This window comes from Nesoenas mayeri (assembly GCF_963082525.1).
Source record: "Nesoenas mayeri genome assembly, chromosome: 1".
In the NCBI taxonomy this organism is placed as follows: Eukaryota; Metazoa; Chordata; class Aves; order Columbiformes; family Columbidae; genus Nesoenas; species Nesoenas mayeri.
In genome coordinates, this window is record NC_137541.1 from 140,985,699 (window position 1) to 141,005,126 (window position 19,428).

The 19,428-nt window shown below is 43.4% G+C and overlaps 1 protein-coding gene across 1 annotated transcript; it reads right to left on the minus strand.

Moving 5' to 3' along the window:
- Positions 1-2,155: 2,155 nt before the first annotated feature.
- LOC308050790 (protein spire homolog 1-like) lies at positions 2,156-19,284 on the minus strand (the record flags this gene model as incomplete). The annotated part of the gene is made up of 17 exons (XM_080360952.1): positions 2,156-2,327; positions 3,498-3,640; positions 4,046-4,073; positions 4,923-4,987; positions 6,329-6,460; positions 7,637-7,788; positions 8,181-8,256; positions 9,610-9,731; positions 10,175-10,304; positions 10,783-10,851; positions 13,427-13,588; positions 16,485-16,550; positions 16,822-16,947; positions 17,692-17,856; positions 18,347-18,436; positions 19,062-19,075; positions 19,167-19,284. 17 exons carry the CDS (start codon positions 19,282-19,284, stop codon positions 2,156-2,158), a joined length of 1,830 nt encoding a protein of 609 aa, XP_080217078.1.
- Between the last annotated feature and the right edge of the window lie 144 nt (positions 19,285-19,428).

Here is a 19,428-nt window from a genome sequence, read left to right on the forward strand (position 1 = left end):
GGTGCATTTAAGGTTTGGACCCAGATCTTTTCCACATGGGAGCCTCCTGCTTTGCACCCTGGCTTCAGGCTGCCTGTGCCTGATCCCCCCTGCACTCCGCAGTTCTCAGGTAAGCCCTATTCTCTGCTTCCTCTGAAGTGCTCTCCCTGGTCAGGGAAAGATGACCAGACTGTTTTGGCTGTATTTAAACAGATGTACATTTCTAGTAAGCCTGCCCCCCACAAGTTGTCATGACTTCCCATGGTCAGGAGCAATAGTTGCACACAAGAGTTGAAGATCGATCACATGTTACCCCTGTACAGGGGACAGAGGTTTTACTAGCCCACTCAGGGACCAATGCAACCAGTATAGCAGAGAGGAGTGATGGGAATAAGGGCCTTCCTGATAGCTCACTAAATAAGGGCCAGGCAGGGAAGGTCAGGGTGTCCCTTAGCAACCCCCTACCACCCCTTTTCCTGTTTGTCTTGTAGTCACCCTGCTCCTGGACACAGGGCAGGAAAAGGGGAAGCCAGTAAAAAGAGTCCATGTGGCACCACAGTGGATGTTCAAGAGACAGAACCTAGAACCAGCTTTGCTCTCCAGCTAAACTGAAGTCTACTTTGGTGTCATACAGATGTGTTCTCTCCCTACCACTGTACCCAGGCCCTGAGAAGAATTTTGGACTTGCACATTAATCAAAACAGAGATAGAAATGAGCTGAGATCAGCCTATCTAAACTACCTCACTAAGCAAGCATCCAAGAGTACCTCATGCCCCTGGCCCCATGCTGCACCCATCTTTCCAGCAAGCGCAGCTGCGGCTTGGCTGCCATTCCCTAGAGGCTACAAGGAGCCCACCTGCCCGACATGGATGTGCCTTCCAGCAGCACCAGTGATTAGCACATGGAGAAGAGGACCAGGGCAGGCAGGCTGCACCCCTCCTAATTGACTGAAGGAAGAGGAACACTTGAACTTGCTCCAAAAGGAAGCAAAAGCTCCAGCTTCCCCACATTAATTGAGTTGCAGAGCTTGTCCAAACCTGCAAGTAGGCATCAGCTTGCAGATAGGTAGTTTAGAGGAAGTAGAGTTAGGCCAGCACAAGTCAGCTGGAGGTATTGACCCTCCTGGCAGTTTGGATGCAGACCCTGGGCTCAGCTTAAACATGCCTCTCTTCCCTTCTCCACTATCTAGAAGAACTGGCCCTTCCCAGACATTATTTTCTTCATCATGACTCATTCCAAGTACACCACCATTGTAACTTTCACCGCTGTCTATCCAGGCCCTGCAAAACACAGCAAGGAGAACTCCATCAGAGCACCACTTCTATAAAGTCATTCCATTTTGTTTCTGGGGAGAAACAGACATGCTATCAAATATCCCATTTCTGGTTTTAACCACACAAGGCATTTGCCAAAACATTCTTTATTTTTCTAAAACATCATATGTTGTAATAGTCCATTTTAGGTTAGGCCAAAGCTTAAGGCCAATACAAAGAGCAATAATCTCTCTAGAACAACCATCCACCCCTCAGGTGATGATGGCATTGAGATATACCGGGTACTTCAGTGACAAGCACCAGAGAGCTCTGGTGGCAAAGCACAGATCACACATGGACAAAAACCAAACAAAGCGCTAGTCCTAAGCAAGCAGCCTGAGTAGGCTTCCTGACAGCCATCACTACAGTGCTACATGATTCAGAGCCCTGAGTTTAAGTGCTTTTTAGTGAGTTATCAGGAAGGAGTAAGTGCTTGCAAAACACATAGTAATGTGATCACAGAACTGAGAGCTCCACTCTTCAAGGTTCTTGGGAAGAGAGGTTTTATGTTAAAAGTTTCCCTGTACTCATTACACAGGGTGAAGTCTGCTCAGCAATGAATGCAAACAGTGCCACAGAACAATGACAGCTGCAGGTGCAAAGAAGGAAATGCTAGAGGCATGATAGTGCTTCAACATTTATTTCCCCAAGGACACATAAAAGAATTAAAACAGTTCTAAAAACCGCAATGCTTTATAATACTACACAATACATAAATACTAACTGTGCTTCCTGCTCAGACTAAGCAGCAGGGAGGTCTTTTATTCGGGCCTTTATGTCGGTTGGTGCATAAAGCTGTTTCATTTACTTCAGGTACAGAACAAGTGACAGGAGAAACGTATGGTAGTCATTCCAGTTTTGTTCAGGGCCAAGAAATTCTCCTGAGAGGGATGCTCCGCTGTTGACTAGAAGCCACGTTCAACAGATACTGCTCACATCGCATACAGATGTCTGCAGTCACCCAGTCGGCCATGGTCCCTGTGTAACAGCACAGAGGCTGTGCTAGGCAATGGGGTTCCAAAATAACAGGCACACTGGAGTGGCACAGGGAAGAAAAAACCAAAACAAAACAGGAAAGCTGACACAGGTTTCTGTTAGAGGGTATGGTGGTCTTCTACCCTTCCCCGACACATGATCCAACACTGCTAAGTGATTTAATTTAATGCATGAGTTCAACAGAGCAGTTAGCTCTGCTTTGGAAGGTTACTAAGCAGCCGAACAGCTTATTTCACTGACACCTTCTCTCTGTTAATAGTATGTCAGCTAAAGGGTTAATGGATATCTGTGGCTGACCCAAGGTGATGGCTGCATTCTCACAGCATATGCTGTAGGATGGATTTTTGCTGTCCTGAAGTACAGCTGTAATGCATTCAAACCTCTTCTGCAGTACTTGGACTATGAGCCAGAACAAACCAGTGTCCCACACAGTTATCTTCAGTAGTGAACACCATCCCTGAATTTTGGCAGCTGAAGTATAAGTCTTTGAATCAGAAACTGCTGTAACTTTATTTTGGTTACATTAAAAAATGGTTTCAGGAAGAAAATATATCTGTTCCCCCAGAAGAATATGTAACTGATTTGGAAAGAACAGATAATGTATGCTTCCAGTCCTAAATATTGCACTTCTACCCACAAAATCTGTCTTCTCCACCCAGCACTGTCAAAAGGTCCTTTTGAAATAGTTCCCTTTCTGGACACAAAAAGGAAAAGGTGTCTCTGTGTGTGTGTAGGGACTGAGAAACCATTTGTGGCATTACTCTTCAGCCAGTTATGCCCAAAACCATTAGCATATTTTATTTCTAGGTATAAAGGGGCTACTCCTGGGTTGTAGTGACAGGCCCCCAGCTATGTGGGACATAATATAATGGGATCTGGAAATTATTATATAAGTGGAGCTGTCGTAAGGAACCTTCTCTATCTGGACTAATATGGACACTTCTGAAAACATGTTGGAAGCTTTATAGCTAAAAGGCAAAATGTATTTCAGAACACCTACACATCCTCCCTTTTGTTCATCTAAAATGCACAATACTTCCAGAGAATTGTAGAACAGTTAGACCAGTGGTTAAACCACTCATTCAGCATAACATTAAGCTGACCAGCATAATACTACATACTGTTATCTGCATATTTGCACACTTGCATATACAAGTAACTGGTAACATCTTTCAAGGTAAAAACAGAACATCCCTGTCTCAGCTTACCCCAAACACTCCCAGTGCTCGAGTTCACGCAGCAGCTCTGGGCTCTTCTGCTTTTGAGTAGCTGGGTCCTCCTCTCTGGAGAGTCTCAAAAGTCTCAAGAAATGAAGTGGGAGATGTACACACATTCTGAAGGGCATGGACATCTAGAATCACAAAACAAGTCACCTGAGTTCTCAGGGAAACAAATTCTCCTTCTGAGGTGGAAAATTTGCATGGCATGCAACTGATTTATTGGTGCACTTAGAAGATGGACATTAATGCAGTGAACTTCCTGACTGTTGTATAAATAGAGCACAGTGTAATCCCAACCACTTTACACAGGATGAAAGAAAGAGTAGCCAGAGTTGTTTTAGCTGAGTGTGACAAGAGATGTCTGTGGCACCCTGTCTGCTTTTGCACCTTATAATCTTCACTCTTCTGTTTTCTCAGAAACAAGCTAGAGGGTAGATTTATTACTGGGATGAAGGAAAGCTTCCTATGACAGGTGAGGTGCAGGGAAAACAGAAAATGTAAAAAACCTGATATGCTGTTGTGAAAATTAGACTTGCCTTGATGCAGCAGTCACAGCAGACGACACTAGGAGAAAAAATTTCCCAGCATTACCATTTGAGTAAAGCTCAGCAGATACCAATGCTGCAGTTCATGGTGACTTTCCTAAGTCAGTCTTAATTTGTGATTGTGGTGTAATCAGTTGATAGAAAAGTGAGCAAGCTTAGAACTTCCCTCTATTCAGTTTGCCAGCCCTCCTATTTATCCTAGTTTAAATAATCTGAAATGTGTCAGCATCCATAGCTTGAACACTTTATGTGCAAATGTCTGTTACTTTTCATCCAGCACTAACACTGACAATTACTCCATTCTCAGTGGCTGTTTACTTGCCGCTTGTAATCAATTCAGTGCTTCGCCACTGCTTCAAATAGATTTAAGTGAGCCTTAATGTGTCTAAAGTTCCTCTTTTCCACTTCCATGAACAGAAACCCTCTGACAAATAGGTGGATATAAGTAGGTCCAACTCTTTTCCCAGTCAGAGGGTTTGGAGTTCACTTTTTCAGTCCTTAAGAGAAGATTCTGGTGAAAAACCTCTCCCAGAACCTGCTCAGGCCCTTGACTGAAGTTAAATCCAACATCTAGAGCAAAATGCCCAGTGATCTCTGAGAGAAATGGAATCTAATACTTGCACAGTAAACTTTGTTGTTGCAAACTTAATGCTAAGAGTTAAAATTGAGATACCACTTCAGAGGCAAGTTTTTCCATATCCTCTTGCAGCTGTAGACACTTCAGCCTGGCTTCTGCAGTAACGCAAAACTGAAGGGCTCAACAACCTGTTTCTACCCATTACTACAACTGTTTGAATACTGAGTATTTTCAGCACTGCTTTTTCATTCTTTTTTCCCTCCTTATTCAGCCTTTTTTCTACTAGCTCACCTGCTGCAGAGGTAACAGCTGTAAGGCCACTTAAGAAACATCTGCCTATGGCAGCTGAAACATATCTGTGGAAGAGAAAGTTACTTGTGAATGCCAATAGGAAATATCTTTGTACCAACAGTATCCACTGCTTGCTAAAAAGTAAGCATATAAACCAAGCTTCTAAAGGCTTTAGATCCACATACAATAACAGAGGTCCAATAAAGGATAGCAAAGACACAGGAATTAAAAACTAAAAAGGCAAAAAAAAAAAAAAGTCTTACTTGTAGGCCAGTGTTTTTATGATGCAGAGGTTTGGGGCAACTGCCAGACAACAGGAGTTTTAAAAAAGGCTCTTGAACAAACAATAGCTGTATTGTGCAAGAGTGTAACAGTAGCTAGTTAAGGGAGAGAGAAAGAGAGACTTTTGAGGTAGACTGCAGCAATCCCAAAGAGATTAAGTCAGGGCAAATTTGAATCCAATCCTGAAGCAAAAAATGAGTCATATGGAAGCTGATGAGTCGCTTGAACTTGACAAAAAAGAACACATTCATGCACAGCTGGCAGTCAGAAGTGATATTATCTTGAGAAGTAGAGCTTGAGCAAGCTAAAAAAACTTCAGCAGCAAGAACACAAAGGGGGTAATGGAGCCATTTTAGAATAGGCAGAGTGCAGGCAAGTTAAAGCAGGATTGGTAAGGAAGGTGAGAAGACAAGGCTTTAGTCTCAGGAACAGACAGATAGATTGTGGAAGTAGCATAGCTCTGCTAGTAGAACACTTTTGCTTTGTCTATTCTGCTAAATAAATGAGGGCAAGAATCTGGACCCCCAAGCCAAGTAGCCTAGACTTCCTCACATCTGTGTTGTGAGTACAAGCCCATTGCAAAGTTTGCTCTAGAGGGGCTTGTTGCAACAGCCCCTCTAAAGGAGATGTGGCAAATAAGCCAGCAGACAAGCAGAGTGGACAGCCCACAGTCCTGTGCTGTAGGTCATTTGCTGTCCCCCTTGTCTCCCTAACCTTTGCATCCATTCAGCAACGTGATTTAAGTCAGCATAACTCAGGTGTAGGAGTTCAAGTTAAGAAACTTTCCTTCACTGTTCAGCAGCACCAAACCCCAATTAATTACTTTGTGATTTTAGAGCTGATCAACAGTAATGGCAGCTCTCCTAGCATGAAAACAACAGACAAGAAGTATCATGCAAAGGCTGGGTTACTTCCTAGGCAACTTACACAGCTTAAGTTTGATTAGAAGCCATCACCATACAAGCATTAAAAGATTTTTACAGCCTAGGGCCAAACTCAGATCAGCTGCATGAAGAGGATAAGTTGAGGCAGAAAGCACCTCAGCAGTTCAGCACTGAGGGCCACAGAGCCAGCCAGCTTTTGAAAAGGCAAGGACAGCACAAAGACAAGAAGAGGAAACGTACCTTTGCTCTCAGAATAGCACCATCACTACCTCCTTGGAAGAAGCCTTGCCCTTCCAGCATCATCATTGCATACCTGGTTCCAATCAGCTCAGCAATGGTTGGTGATGGCCACTTGGTAGGAAAGGGACAGTCCTATCCAAACACAGAAGTTAAGCATCAGAAAAAGCTGAAGGAAGCAGGTAATTGGGGAGGTCATCCTCAAAACTGGGTTGCAAAAGACTTATAATCATTTGTCCTCAAAGCTCAGTTCTGCCAGTGATGAGGAATATCAAATGACTCTTTGACAATACTAGCAAAGAAACTACTACAGGGCTTTTAGTGGTTGCTGTACTTTTCAAGCACCTTCCTGACACCTCAGGTCACTGTGGTGACTGAAGAAAGCAGGTGCCTTGGTCACCACAGTAGTTAATACCATCTCCAGAGCCAGTCTCTGGGGAGTTCTACCCTTTGGTACAGACCACAGCACAGATGACATCCTGGCGCCTCCAAGGTACAGGATCCCTTTCCACAGCGCAACTCTCTATTCCCTTCTCTTTCCCGCAACCCACTGGCCCCACACAAATGGCAGCTGTGGTCTGGTGGCTGACCAGGAGAGACAATAGTGCTTTTATCCCCAGGTGGTGAGTCCAACCCACCTGCATCCACCACACTGCTGAACAAAGAGGTCACGCAGTCATGGTCAGTTCAGAGGCTTGCCAAGGGTGGGAGGCAGGGAGGGATGCAGAAGAAAAGAAGGAGACATGGGCACAACATGGCTCATCAGGGCAGAACAGTGCAAGCCATGATTCATAAAGTTGCACAGAAGTGCACAAACCCCAGCATTGCTCCCACAACCATCATTCAGAGCCTGATGAATGCAGTACTGTACACATTTAAGAGTCACTGATGCTGTACTATCTATGTTCTCTTTACCACAGCTTAAAGTATGTTTGCGAATGTATCAAAATCTAGAAAGAATGCAGGGAAATGGAGAAAGCAGGACAGTCCCAACAACAACTACAATCTGCCCGAGGAAGCCTTGACAGACACTTTCAACTAATGCAGTGGTACTTTTTTCTTCTTGTATAAAGAACAACTTTATTTCATATCATTTGAACTGGGAAGCCTCCACAAGGACACTACAGCATACAATCTTCTCTTAAGCTGTCTCCAAGGCGGCAATAATATCCCAACTTCAGATCAGTACACAATATGGCCTAAACTAAAAACCGCAGAACATGCTCTCTGCTTGCACAAGGATCTGCATTGCACTTCTGGTCATTACCAGAAGTATCAGACTAGGTGTGCTAGATGACACACTAGACTTACATGTTCCTTGCTTTGAAGGCCTCTCTCTAAAGATCTGGACCTTCCTCTGTAAGGAGGCAGTTGCTGTTGGCCAGCGTCCGGGAAACCATTCAGTTTAATGTCTCTTAATGTGGGTGCACTCATGGGAGGACACATGCAATTTGCAGCAAGACCTGGACAGGAAGAGAGAGTTTTAGGGTGCAGAAAAACAACTGGCAGCTCTCCAGTATTCACCCCAAAAGCTGAATGCTCAAGAGCACTTCACTGTCTTCTGAAAGTAGAAAGGCTAGCTTTTACTGTGAATTCCAGTTTGGCCTTTGGGGACATGCTGTCATTGTTTTGAACCTGCAGGAGCTATACAAGCTTCAGTCAACTGCAGAGGAATGGTTTGCTAAGAGCAGCTCCCCAGACTCATTACTCAGTGTTGGAGCTTCTCCTGTAAACTGTCCTCAGGTGAACAGAGAGAAAGCATACAGTGAACCCAACCTAATGCTTTGGGAACCCAGCAGGTGACAGATTGTACTTTGTCCCCCTGGTTTAGATGTGCAGGTAGAAGTACACTGACCTGTGCTGTTGCAGGATATTACTGATGCCCTGGTTGAGGCAAGCCAGGTGCTGGAAGGCAGCTTGGGAGTGGTTTCCTGTAAACCAGAGGGCAGGATATTCTTAAGCTGCATGAAAGAGACATTAAGCCCACTTCCTCAAAAGTGCTGCTGCTAATCAAACCCCAGGATACCCAGGACTGATGAGAAATGTTCAAGGCTCAGCCAAAAGTGGAGAGAGAAATCAATGTGTTATATTTAGCAACTTTACATTCCAAAAGGTAATAGCAAGTTAATTCCCTTCACAAGCACAAAGCTCCAGCCAAGCTAGTGAAACTTCAAATTCATCTGTCCTCTCTCTCACCCAAGTTCAATGCAGATACTAGTCCCAAAGTTTCATCTGTTCAGGAACCAACTTCACAAAATCCTCACTATACAACTCTCAGAGTACCTTGGAACCATTTTCCTGGCTCCAGCTCACACGTAGCAACACTGGAGAACAGTTCAACAGACTGTACCCCACTAATCCAGCTCCAACCCAATGCTATATCTCAACAGCTTGTTTTTTAGCTTCTCTAGAAAAGTAGAAAAATTTGATCGTATTAGTCTCTATATGAAGGTCCTTCTAGTTTAGCAGTAATACATCAACCACAGGGTTCTCAAATGCTGAACATTCCTACAAGTGGCACAGATTTGCGCAAATATAGCTAAGATTTTTCTGCTTTTATTAATTCCTAACCATTTTCCGCAGTTAAGCAACTTCATTTCAGACAAACAGATTTCTGTTTACAGAAAACAGATTCCAGTTTGTATGCCAGTGCATCTGTGCTAGACACGATGTGTTAGGGCTTAAGGTCTGTTCCACAGAATGTCTGAATATGCCCAGACTGAATCCCAGCACCAAGCAGTCAAGCTTTTCATGATCAAACTAGGAGTTAAAGAACCCAAAGACCATGTATCATGGCTTATTGAAGAATGGTGTTCCCAAAATTGCTCCACAGGCAGAAGAGTGGGAAGTCACCAGTAAAGTTGCTTCCTGAAAAAAAGCCATTAAGTTTTCCTTCCACAAGCTCACATACCACATGAAATGCAAATATATCAATACGTGTAGCATCAAATGCCTCACTGTGAGGTAAGAATGGCAATACTTCTGGACCATATTGGCCAAGCTTCTGTGCATATCCAAACTTCTGCAGGATCCATATGTTAAGAGACAAGAGCAGACCTTGGTTCTATAGACTGCAGACATGCCACAAAATATGTGTTTAAATATGGTGTGAGCTTCTCTAGAGGAAAGAACGTCAGTGAACCTAACAGTACTACATTCGTTCACTTCTGAGAGACAAAATTGGTGACACTAGGATTTGCACCTGATGTTCCAGGATGTGCATGTGCAGATCTAATGCCTGCAACTCTTGTGCCTCTCCATGGTCTTCTCATTTAAAGCCTTACCTGAAGTCCTGGTCTGAGCTGCTGTGTTGTAGTGTTGATAATTTTAAACTTGGTGCTGGCATGTTGAAGAGCTAAACTATCGCTTGGAGATTTCAAGGTAATATTTGGTGTCACAACCATTTCTGCAGGGGAGAGGGAGAACAAGAACCCCATACACACAGACAGGATTAGATATTGTGCTGTTACAAGAAAATGACAAATTTCATACCCACACATCAGAAATTGAGATTTGGCTAGACTATATCCTGGTAGTTTCATAATCTTTTAGTTTTAGGTGATGGTCAAAATTCTGTTCTCTCACTTAATGGACAGATAAATTTGAGCATCCCTTAAAAAAATGGTAGATTGAAACATCTTTTGACTGTGAATAAGCCACAGGTAGATTTTCTAGAAAGAGCTATTCTTATGCCATACTGCCTCTATCAACACAAGCTTGCATTCCTACCTCCTTTACATCATACATGCTAAGGAGAAGATAAGTGAGCTTCATTTCAAAGGCCATGTATTATTTTTAGTCAAGGCTGACTTCACTTGCATGCTCGATAGGTTGCTTTGTAGCAAGTACCTTTGGTCCTCTTCCCCTCTTCCCTTGCTGCTGGTGACAGAAGCTTCTGTGGTTGTTTTATTTCTGATATGAGATGTTCACACCAGCGGGAATCCCACGGCACACACTCTTTCAGCTTCTTCCCCATCACCTGCAGGCAAAGCACAGCACCAGAAAGAGCCAGTGGACAGAGCAAGGAGACCACTGGTGACAGAACTACTCCTTCAGCAATGGCATTGTTTCACAAGTGCCTCTCACTCAAGAGGGCACTGTACCCTGCACATGAGAGAACCTTTAGATAATACGTAATAGAATACTACAGCAACTCTCAACTTTGAAACTGAGAACTCCAGGAGCACTTTCAAGACCACAAAATGTTCCAAATTGAAGCAGTAGTGGAGGAAGCAGGGAGACATATCATCTTTCTCCTATGCAGATGTCAACTCACATGTTCCTAACTCCATGTTTTGGCAGGAGGGTCTGCCCAAAAGTTAAGTAGGGTTAATATAATCCCCCTCCCAAATCCAAACCAGTAGCTCAGACATTAGGTCTATATTCCTAGAAAGGGTCCTGTTAACTCCAGAATAATCTTGTTTTGCTACCATTAGATGCAGCACCAGGTCACTTACAGGTTTTAGACGAGGCTTGGGAGCAGCTACATCAGCTTTGGGGGTCTTGTGTTTGTGCTTGATGACCACCTGAAAGAGCAGAAATGACGTTTAAGCAATAGTTCTATGCCTGCTAGTGGTATACCCTCCCCTTTAACAGCACAGTGAGTTGACTCAAATCAGGATTTGTGAATGGGGGAGGTGGGGAAGACATAACAAAACTAATGTGGGAGGTATACACTTATGAAGTTTAGTTATGTGAGTTTTCACTAGAGATAAATTTGTCTGTGGCAAACTACAGGCAATCACTGCACAGCCCTTTGGGGCTTGCAAAAGAAGCATACAGCCTTCTAGCCCCAGCAGCTCCTGAACTCCTGAGAAACCACTGGAAAACCTTGTACCCAAATTTTAATATGAGGAGTGATCCTAACAAGCACCATGGTCATATCACATTTATCAGTGAGAACACAGCTCCAGGGAGGAGAGGAATTTAATGAGTTAACAAGACTGTAAGAACTGTAGCAGCAGACAGCTGTATGCATAAGCTAGAGTCCAAGAGACTGGTTTACAGCCCTATATAAACCAGGAACAATAGCAAGAAAGAACTGCAGGGCAGGTATTCATGTGAGGAAGACTGTCTCCCTCATCCAGCCCTGTGCTTGCTGCATAGAAGAGAACCGACCAAAAAAAGAAAAACAAGTTGTACAGACGTCTTTGGCTGTCTTGTTCACTTATTCTTACTTTGAGGCTATGTAAGGAGCCATTGAAGGAGGAATGTTGTTTTTGCAACTGTAAATCTGAAACATGATAAATACTGAGAGACACCCAGCTATCAGATCTTGAATATAAAATTCTCTTAGCAGTAATCTCGGAATGCAAACCAATTCCTGTGGTTAGAAGTTAAGCTAGGGGGAAGGTTAGCCAGAGAACCAGGAAACCACACCTTAAATAGAAATAAATAAATAAGGGGAGGGGGTTCCTAGGATTGGATTAGTGAGACAGGTAAACTGAGGCAGGGCATCTGGGAAGCGATGGGTAGTCTGTAAACCCTGCAGTACCCAACCAATGGGAAACAGGGGAGGGAATTTGCAGCCGGGATTTGGGGGGGGGATATAAGCAGTGGCTTTTTGCCCTGTTTCATGTGTTTACCATTAGGTAGAACACCTGGTTTTGCAAAATCGTTACAAAATATGCTTTGCTGAGAGATCTTGCCTGAACCTATTATATTGGCAAGATGATAGTTTCTTACAATTATGCCATTTACTTTCCCTGCGTGTACAACTTCAGAACATGTAGGATTGCAGGTAGAACAACACTACAGCTTGCCACACTCATTCATTTGCAAATTAGACCACTGTTTGCTAGAGAAGCTTTAAAATAGCTTTGCAGATGGGGAAATCCTCGTTTAAGAGCCTTCACAAAGACCTGAGCAGCAGCACTTCATGCTTTCTTCTGACACTTCTGACTCTTACTCTTCAAACAGGTTTTTGCTTCTTGTCGATCACAGGAAAATAAAAATAATAAAATCAAGACCCAGTTCATCCTGCCACCTTGAGTTACAGTTCTGTATTGCACAGTACATTGATAACACTATGTTGCAAGGAACACAAGTAGTTATGATGTATTGTCTTCTTTCCACTACTGTTCACATAGAAATCAATCAAGGTATCATCTCCAGAGAAATGTCATAGCCTTGTCTGAAGGATGGAGCCAGTCAAGAAAACCAAGACCTGGGGTTTTATAGAGGTGCACAGCTTAGCTGAGGCTTTTAAACTCCCTGCTCTCTAGTAGCACCAACAAGGAAAACAAAACAAAACAACAAAAGCCTGATGTTTAGTGTGGTATGCAAAGTTTTCACTTTGTAAAATATCGCTCTTTCTTACAAGTAGAGCTGTGTCTCATCTTCTGCCAACATGTCTGTTTGCAAAACACGCCAATGCCACAAAGCCTTATGCCAGTGATTTAGCTCTGCTCATCATTCCCAGCTCAAGCTGCAGCAAGTGAACAGCATCACAAGCCTTTAGAGACACCCCAGACGTTTTGTATCTGGTCACCTTTACCAACCATCCACACTGTTGGAAGCCCCTACCACCTGAGTCAGCACAGGAGCTGCCCCTGGAAAGGGCTCAGCTTTTTTTTTTTTACCCTCATTAAACTCCTGCAGTAGCTCGTGTATGCTGCATAAAGGCCGAGCAAAGGAGTTTAAAGTGTTTTTGCACTTGCACACATCCCACAACATCCAGGAAGGCAAAGAAATTAGTAAGAGATGCCAGACACAGGTCAGCTCAAGGAGCATGAAAGGACACAAGTGTCCAAGGTGCAAAGCATAAACAGGGTCTATTTCATTAAACTGTTGTGTGCAAGGCAGAGTGGTTGCTCCAGGGAAGGGAGTGGCTGGTCACTGGAGGGGGGAAAAAGCTTGCCATCCAGCTTCATGAAATTGTGGTCACTCCTGAATTAAAAAGTTACTGGAAATTAAGCACTTGGGTGGACAAACAGGGTGATCTAATGTTGAGCTGCAGCTGAGAGGGAGATCCAGACACTTCTGGACTTGGATGTACCTTTGAGAAAGACAGGCTTTGGGAGAGTAGGTCTCAACAAATACTGCTTAGAAATGAAGTAGAACAGTTGGTTTCAAAGCTGTCTGTTGACTCTAGTCACTCACCTTCCGAAGGGTGTACCTCTTGTGCTGAATGTCATCCAAAAGTAATTCATAGGGAGAGCGTATACGTTCATTTGAAGTCACATGATGCTGTGGTCGCTCAGTGGCCTTGCGCAGCCTCACACCATTCTGCAGTTCACGGATGACGTTGGGCCACAGAGATGCCTCAGAGAAACCAGTGAGGGCCAAGTCAGCAGCTGGCTGGAACACACAAAACAGCATTCCCTCCCTCTGTGTAACAGGACACACTTAGCAACCGAAGTCATTCAGAAACACAGAAGTGTGTCCTTGACACCCCCTTCAACTCACTTCTGGATTAGGGCACGGTACCAGAGCAGAGAACTGCTGCTCTTTGCAGACATGAATTTATAATGAGGGATCTGGGTGCTGGCTCGCCAGGCTCATTCCTAAATTTTGTCATTAACTTTATGAACTTACTCCAGCAAAACACAGCTTCTGCTGCCAGGGATCTAGAGCCATTTTCTTGAATGCCTACTTTCTGCAATTGCTCCAGATGCCAGACTTTTTTTCATATTATTGGGCCTCAGGAAACACTGGGAATTAAATCCCAAATCTTGCCATTAAAATCCTCTGAACTTTCAGAAACCAAGGGCTGAAGGGCTCACAAACAAAATGGGAAGACAAAGGGAAAGGGATCTCTTACTTTAACCTTCACAACAGCATATGTTAGTTTCAGCCTGAAGACATAAGCTGATAACTCAGACATCTGCTCATCCTCTTCCTGTATTAATATCTAAGCATCCTCAGGCATGCAGTATAACCCAACAAAAGTTAAAGACCGGCAAAAAAAATCAACTCAATAGCATGTTTAGACAACATTGTAATGGAAGTGCTAAGTCAACGGCTTATCTGGATTCCAATGGCAAATTAAGTAAGAACAAGTGACTGTATTATAAACAGAGTAAGGGAAGCAAAACATTTTAGAAAACTGCCTCAGAACAAAGCTTCTGACTTAAACTCCTCTTCCTCTTCCACTTATAGTATGAAGTATTCCCTCTCAACTTATCCATTCAGATATCTTGGTGTAGTATCAGAAGAGTCTTATGCAAGCTCTGACTGATTGCTGCCTTCAAGGAGACGGATTTTTTTTGTTGTTGTTGAATTGTTTTTGAATGGCTTTGGTACATTCATGCCTCAACTCCAGAGAACTAGAACTGTCAGAGAGTGACCACATACTAGTCATATATCCTAGGTTATATATATTATTGTGTAGGAGAACATACAAAAGTCTCCAGGCAAACTGAAATAGCTTATCATGAGCCATTTGCACTTTCTAGAGTTGTATTTCACATGGTGACAGAACTTGACTGAAAGGTATGATGTGAAGAGAGACTTCTGTACTGTAATACTGCTACACTAGTTTTGGGACAAGAATTGCCTTCAGTTGGTCATTTCAGAGCAATTTGTACACCCAAAACATCTTTTCAGATGTATATGACCTCATTATTACCCATGCTTTTCTTTCCCAACTGGCTGGATCACTGCAATGATTCTATCTGGGCCATCCCATGTAATGTAATGACTTCCCACACCTGAGCAATATGACACAAGATGCCACAACACTCCAAACCCATTGCATTCAGTTCAACAGATGGGTGGTAAGACAGCTGTGTTCATAAGAGGTCTCACTCCTTAGATTTCAGGGTGAAGATGATCTCATGCCATGTACGGATAAGCTCTGATGCAACTGTACAACCCTGAAAGCTATCAGGCTGTGGTCTATGTTTCAGAAGGCCTGTTTTCTAGCAGTCAACATGAAAATGTGTGGGCCATAGGGAGCATCAGCTGCTTGGCACCACTAAAGGCATCAGCTCTAATCTGTGGGATCCCAGTAAAGTTGGCATCCTGGTTATTTTAAACTCAAAAGTTTGTCAGAGCGATGCAATCAACTGGTGCTTAGAAACTTGGAAACTAGAGGCAGAGGATATGCAACAGACATCTTGCTTTTGAAACTCATGTCTACTGAAGGAGCAGAGGCCAAATACACTGGCCCTCAGGCCACACAGCAAAGCCCATGTATTTATTCATGTATTCCCTGCAGAAAAGAGCTATAGCAGTTGATGAGTTTGTGGTTTGAGATAGCTTGCCAGTTTATTTTAATAGATCACAAAATTGAGAATATGCCCAAACACACATTTCACAAACATTTTCATACGGATAGTTTGAGCACGCTTCAAAGCAAGTGCTATTTAGACAAAGGGAGTGAGTCCACAAGTCTCTCGGGGCTTGCCGTTTGTCTCCACAGACTCCAGACTACAGTGCTTTTGTTTATGCTGGGCAGAACTCCAGCCAGAGGAGCTATTTGTTTCTGACTGAGCCCTGACTGTGTAGGGCCTTGAAAAGAACAGAATAAGTTGCTTTCTCTGCCTCAAACACACATTCTAAGATCCAAGGAAGGACAAGTAAGGCAGTGAGCAGAAGGCAGGAGCTACGTCTCCAACCTCACCCTCCTTCATGCCTTTGAGCTGCTGGAGCTGCACAACCAGAAAGATGGATAGAGCTATAAGCCTTCAGTCCCCTTCAGCCCTGAAACAGCGCAGACTCCACATAATAAGAGTGAAATAGGCCACCCCAGTACTACCACCAACAGAAGAGTTTTCAGTCCAGCTACAAGAAAGGAATGGTTTGCTTTTGGCAGGTGTTGATTCCTGCTGAGAGCTGGAGTTTGGGGCTCATCTGCAGGAAGAAACAGCCTGAGTAACTACTTGTGGACACTTGTTCCAAAGACTCCCTCCAACTTCATTTTTAGAAGTGGTTTAAGTTGGACTGCAAAGACACCCTTCATGTAGAATAAAAGTCCATATGAGCTTAACACATGAAATAGTTTAACTTCAAGTTCACTCCCCATCTTCCTTCACAGAGAAATATTTAACTACTTAAGCTCATGAACAACTTAAGAATTTGTGTGTGTGTGTGTGTGTGTGTGTGTGTGTGTGTGTGTGTGTTCAAACTCTGCTTTTTATAGAAGAGTCAATGGAAAGCCTCAAAGAGACAAGGTAGACAAACCTGCCCCCCATAATGAAGGAATGCAGTCCCTTACCCAGTGTTCTTCCTTCTTCTGAAGCGGATTCTCCACCAAATCTTCCACACTCATTTTTCTTAGCCTCTGAGGAGCAAGCACATGAGTTTATTACCTTGTACCATTCAGCGATTTCCTATATCCAGTATAAATTACCAATGTTAATCTGAAAAGCCCAGAAGTCCCAATCACCCCAAAATTCAAAAGCTACAATAAATAAAGACAGCAGCCTTTCACATAGCGAAAATAAACCCTCAGCTAGGTACTTCATTTCTAGTGCAATGGGAAGGTTACTTTAGAACTAGATGAGTATGTGAAGGTAGAGGGAATAGCAAGTAAGAGGCAATCCCAGCTGTACCTCTTTGGAGGTCTGGATGATGGTCATAAGCTTCTGAAGTTCCATATATTCAGTAAACAAGCTGCTACAGGTCCTTTTATAATGGCTGGTAGCCTCAGAAGACCTGCACAAGTGCTCTTCACAGGCCTGAAAGAAATGCAGCTATTTAAAAGAAATCTCAAAATGAAAAAAAAATGGTAGGATGGAATAAAGCAAGACTCAATTTTCTTAATTCATGGCTAAAAAACATCTTCCTGACAGGCCCTTCATAGCTTTTTTTTTTCTTTTTTCCCCTATTGTAGATGCAGAGGAACAGAGAAGCAGGAGCAATCTTATGTGTAAGTTATACATCTTGTTCTCCATAACGTGTGCTTTGAAATAAGTACCTGGAAGTGGAAGCCTCCAGTGCAGATGAAGCACAATTCCCCCCCCACCCCAGAACGTCAAGTTACTTGTCCTGTTTTTTTCCCCTGCCCTGATCAGAGCAAGAAACAGGAACTTTCTTACATCTTTAAATTATGGCTGAGAGGAAAATATTTGAATTCAGACATTCAAATACCAGCTCTTGCAGAAACTTAATACTATGCACAAATTACTTTTTTCAATATCCATAGTCTTCTAGGTATTGAATTTGGAGACTATGTGCAGAAGGACTTCATAGACACAGCTGTGTGAGAGTCATGTTCAATCTTCTGAGTTCTTTTCCATAGGCACTTGTGTGTACCTGCAATGGTTTTGCCTTTTCCCTCTGATGGGAAAGCCATGTGCTCCCTCTGTGTCCTCCAACAAACTACCCAGCATTTTCCCAGAAATGGTCTTGCCTCTTGGTTAACACATTACTCCATCAGCTCCTCTAGAGCTGCTATATTTACTAAGTGTGAAAAAGGAAACCTTGATAACATCCTGCAGGGTGACTGCTGGTTTCATTGCTTCATCATCCAGTTGCAACATGAGGCATAGCACTTTCTCCAAAGGATCACTCAGCTCTCGCTCTGTTTGGCTGTCGAGTCCCCAGTCCAGGGCTTCATAGATGACCACTCCCAAGTACTCCAGCAGCTGCAGGCAGAGACCAGGGAAGCAGTGCAGCACAAAGCACTGTGGGGAACTTCACAGCTGTCACTTCCCAGCCATACATGTACCCTCTACTGTCCCTCAGGGCTGAGCACATCTCTCAGGATGAGAAGGGCCCAAAAGGCAGCTAGATGCTCATGGGGTAGCCTTAAATACTCCCTAAATAAGCTAAGATTTTTTTTTCTAAGCAGCCTTATCTAGTACCTCTGTTATTAAGACAAAAAGACAGTGGGCTATTCCACAGCAAGCAGCAACTGTGCACATTGTTTCCCAGTCCCATTGTCTTACTTGAGTTCAGTCCTACCATTTTGCTTCATTTTCCAGATTGCAAGCGACAGAGTCACTCTCACAGTGAAGAGCAGATTTAAGCACCTTGATATGATTATTAATAGTTTCCAAAGACATCTGCATCTCCTGAGCTGCCCTTCTATGACAGGATATCTGCACATGTACAAAGGTGAAGACACAAGCTTACCTTGTCCTCTGACTGCTGAATGCTGCCAACATCTGGAAGCGAAAAAAGATGGGAAAGGGAGAAAGATAACTCACAGGCATTGATAAACGACTTTTAGAATCCCCGTCAAGAGAAAGAAACAGGAAGAATTCTTGATAATAACGAAACAAACCCCTCTAACTAAGGTCAGTTTCACCTGGGGAAAGTAAGCCTATATTTAGCGGCTACTAGAAAGCAACACAGGATACACTTATGAGTGTTAGTCCCAAACTAACTGCTGGTGGATGCATTTTTTGCTTGCTAATAGAGGTCTAACCACAAGAAAGGCACTGGATCCTTATCTTCATTCTTTATTACCCACTCTTGTCCCTGAAGAGTGAGTCTACCATTGACCTCTGCAGCAGTGCAACTAAAGTGATGCATAAGACAAAGCTTGTTGCCACTTGCTGGCTACACAAAAAAGGGAAACTGTCTATCATGGATCTGTCCTAAGAGTTACCATAACAAAGGAACCATACATTAGAAGATCAATAGAGCAGAACACATAATAAAACCCCAGACTATTTATTTCAAATAACATAAGTGGTAACAAACTTTCATTCCAGCTATTCCCTAGAACCCAATGACTCACCAGAGCACTATTAGAAAAATTAGTAGGCTGCACCTCTGTATTACCGCTCATCTACAGCCCTTTAAATTGAAGTATAGGCAGCAGAATAGCCTTGTGACAACTTACAGGGAGGTGGGTTGCTGAGGGGGAGAACGGCAGGAAAAAAAATTCCCTACATTTTAGTCTATGATAAGAACAGTCCTTTGCCTCCACAGCTACCCATGCTCTTACCAGACTTGTGGTACACCTTGAAGGAAACAGTACCGTCAGCATGGATAAAGATGCTTCCAGGACCTTTTATGAACACAGAATGGAGCGGTGGGCACAGCCCCTGAGCCAACTGCTCCATTTTACGGCAACACTGAAAACAGATAGCCCAGGCTTGCTCCTCACTTATAGCATGTTCAAAACACCTCAGGATCTCGGCTAGTGAGACCTTTGTGATCCTCTGCTCACACTGTGGAGACTCCATTTTCACCTTTACTTCTCATCT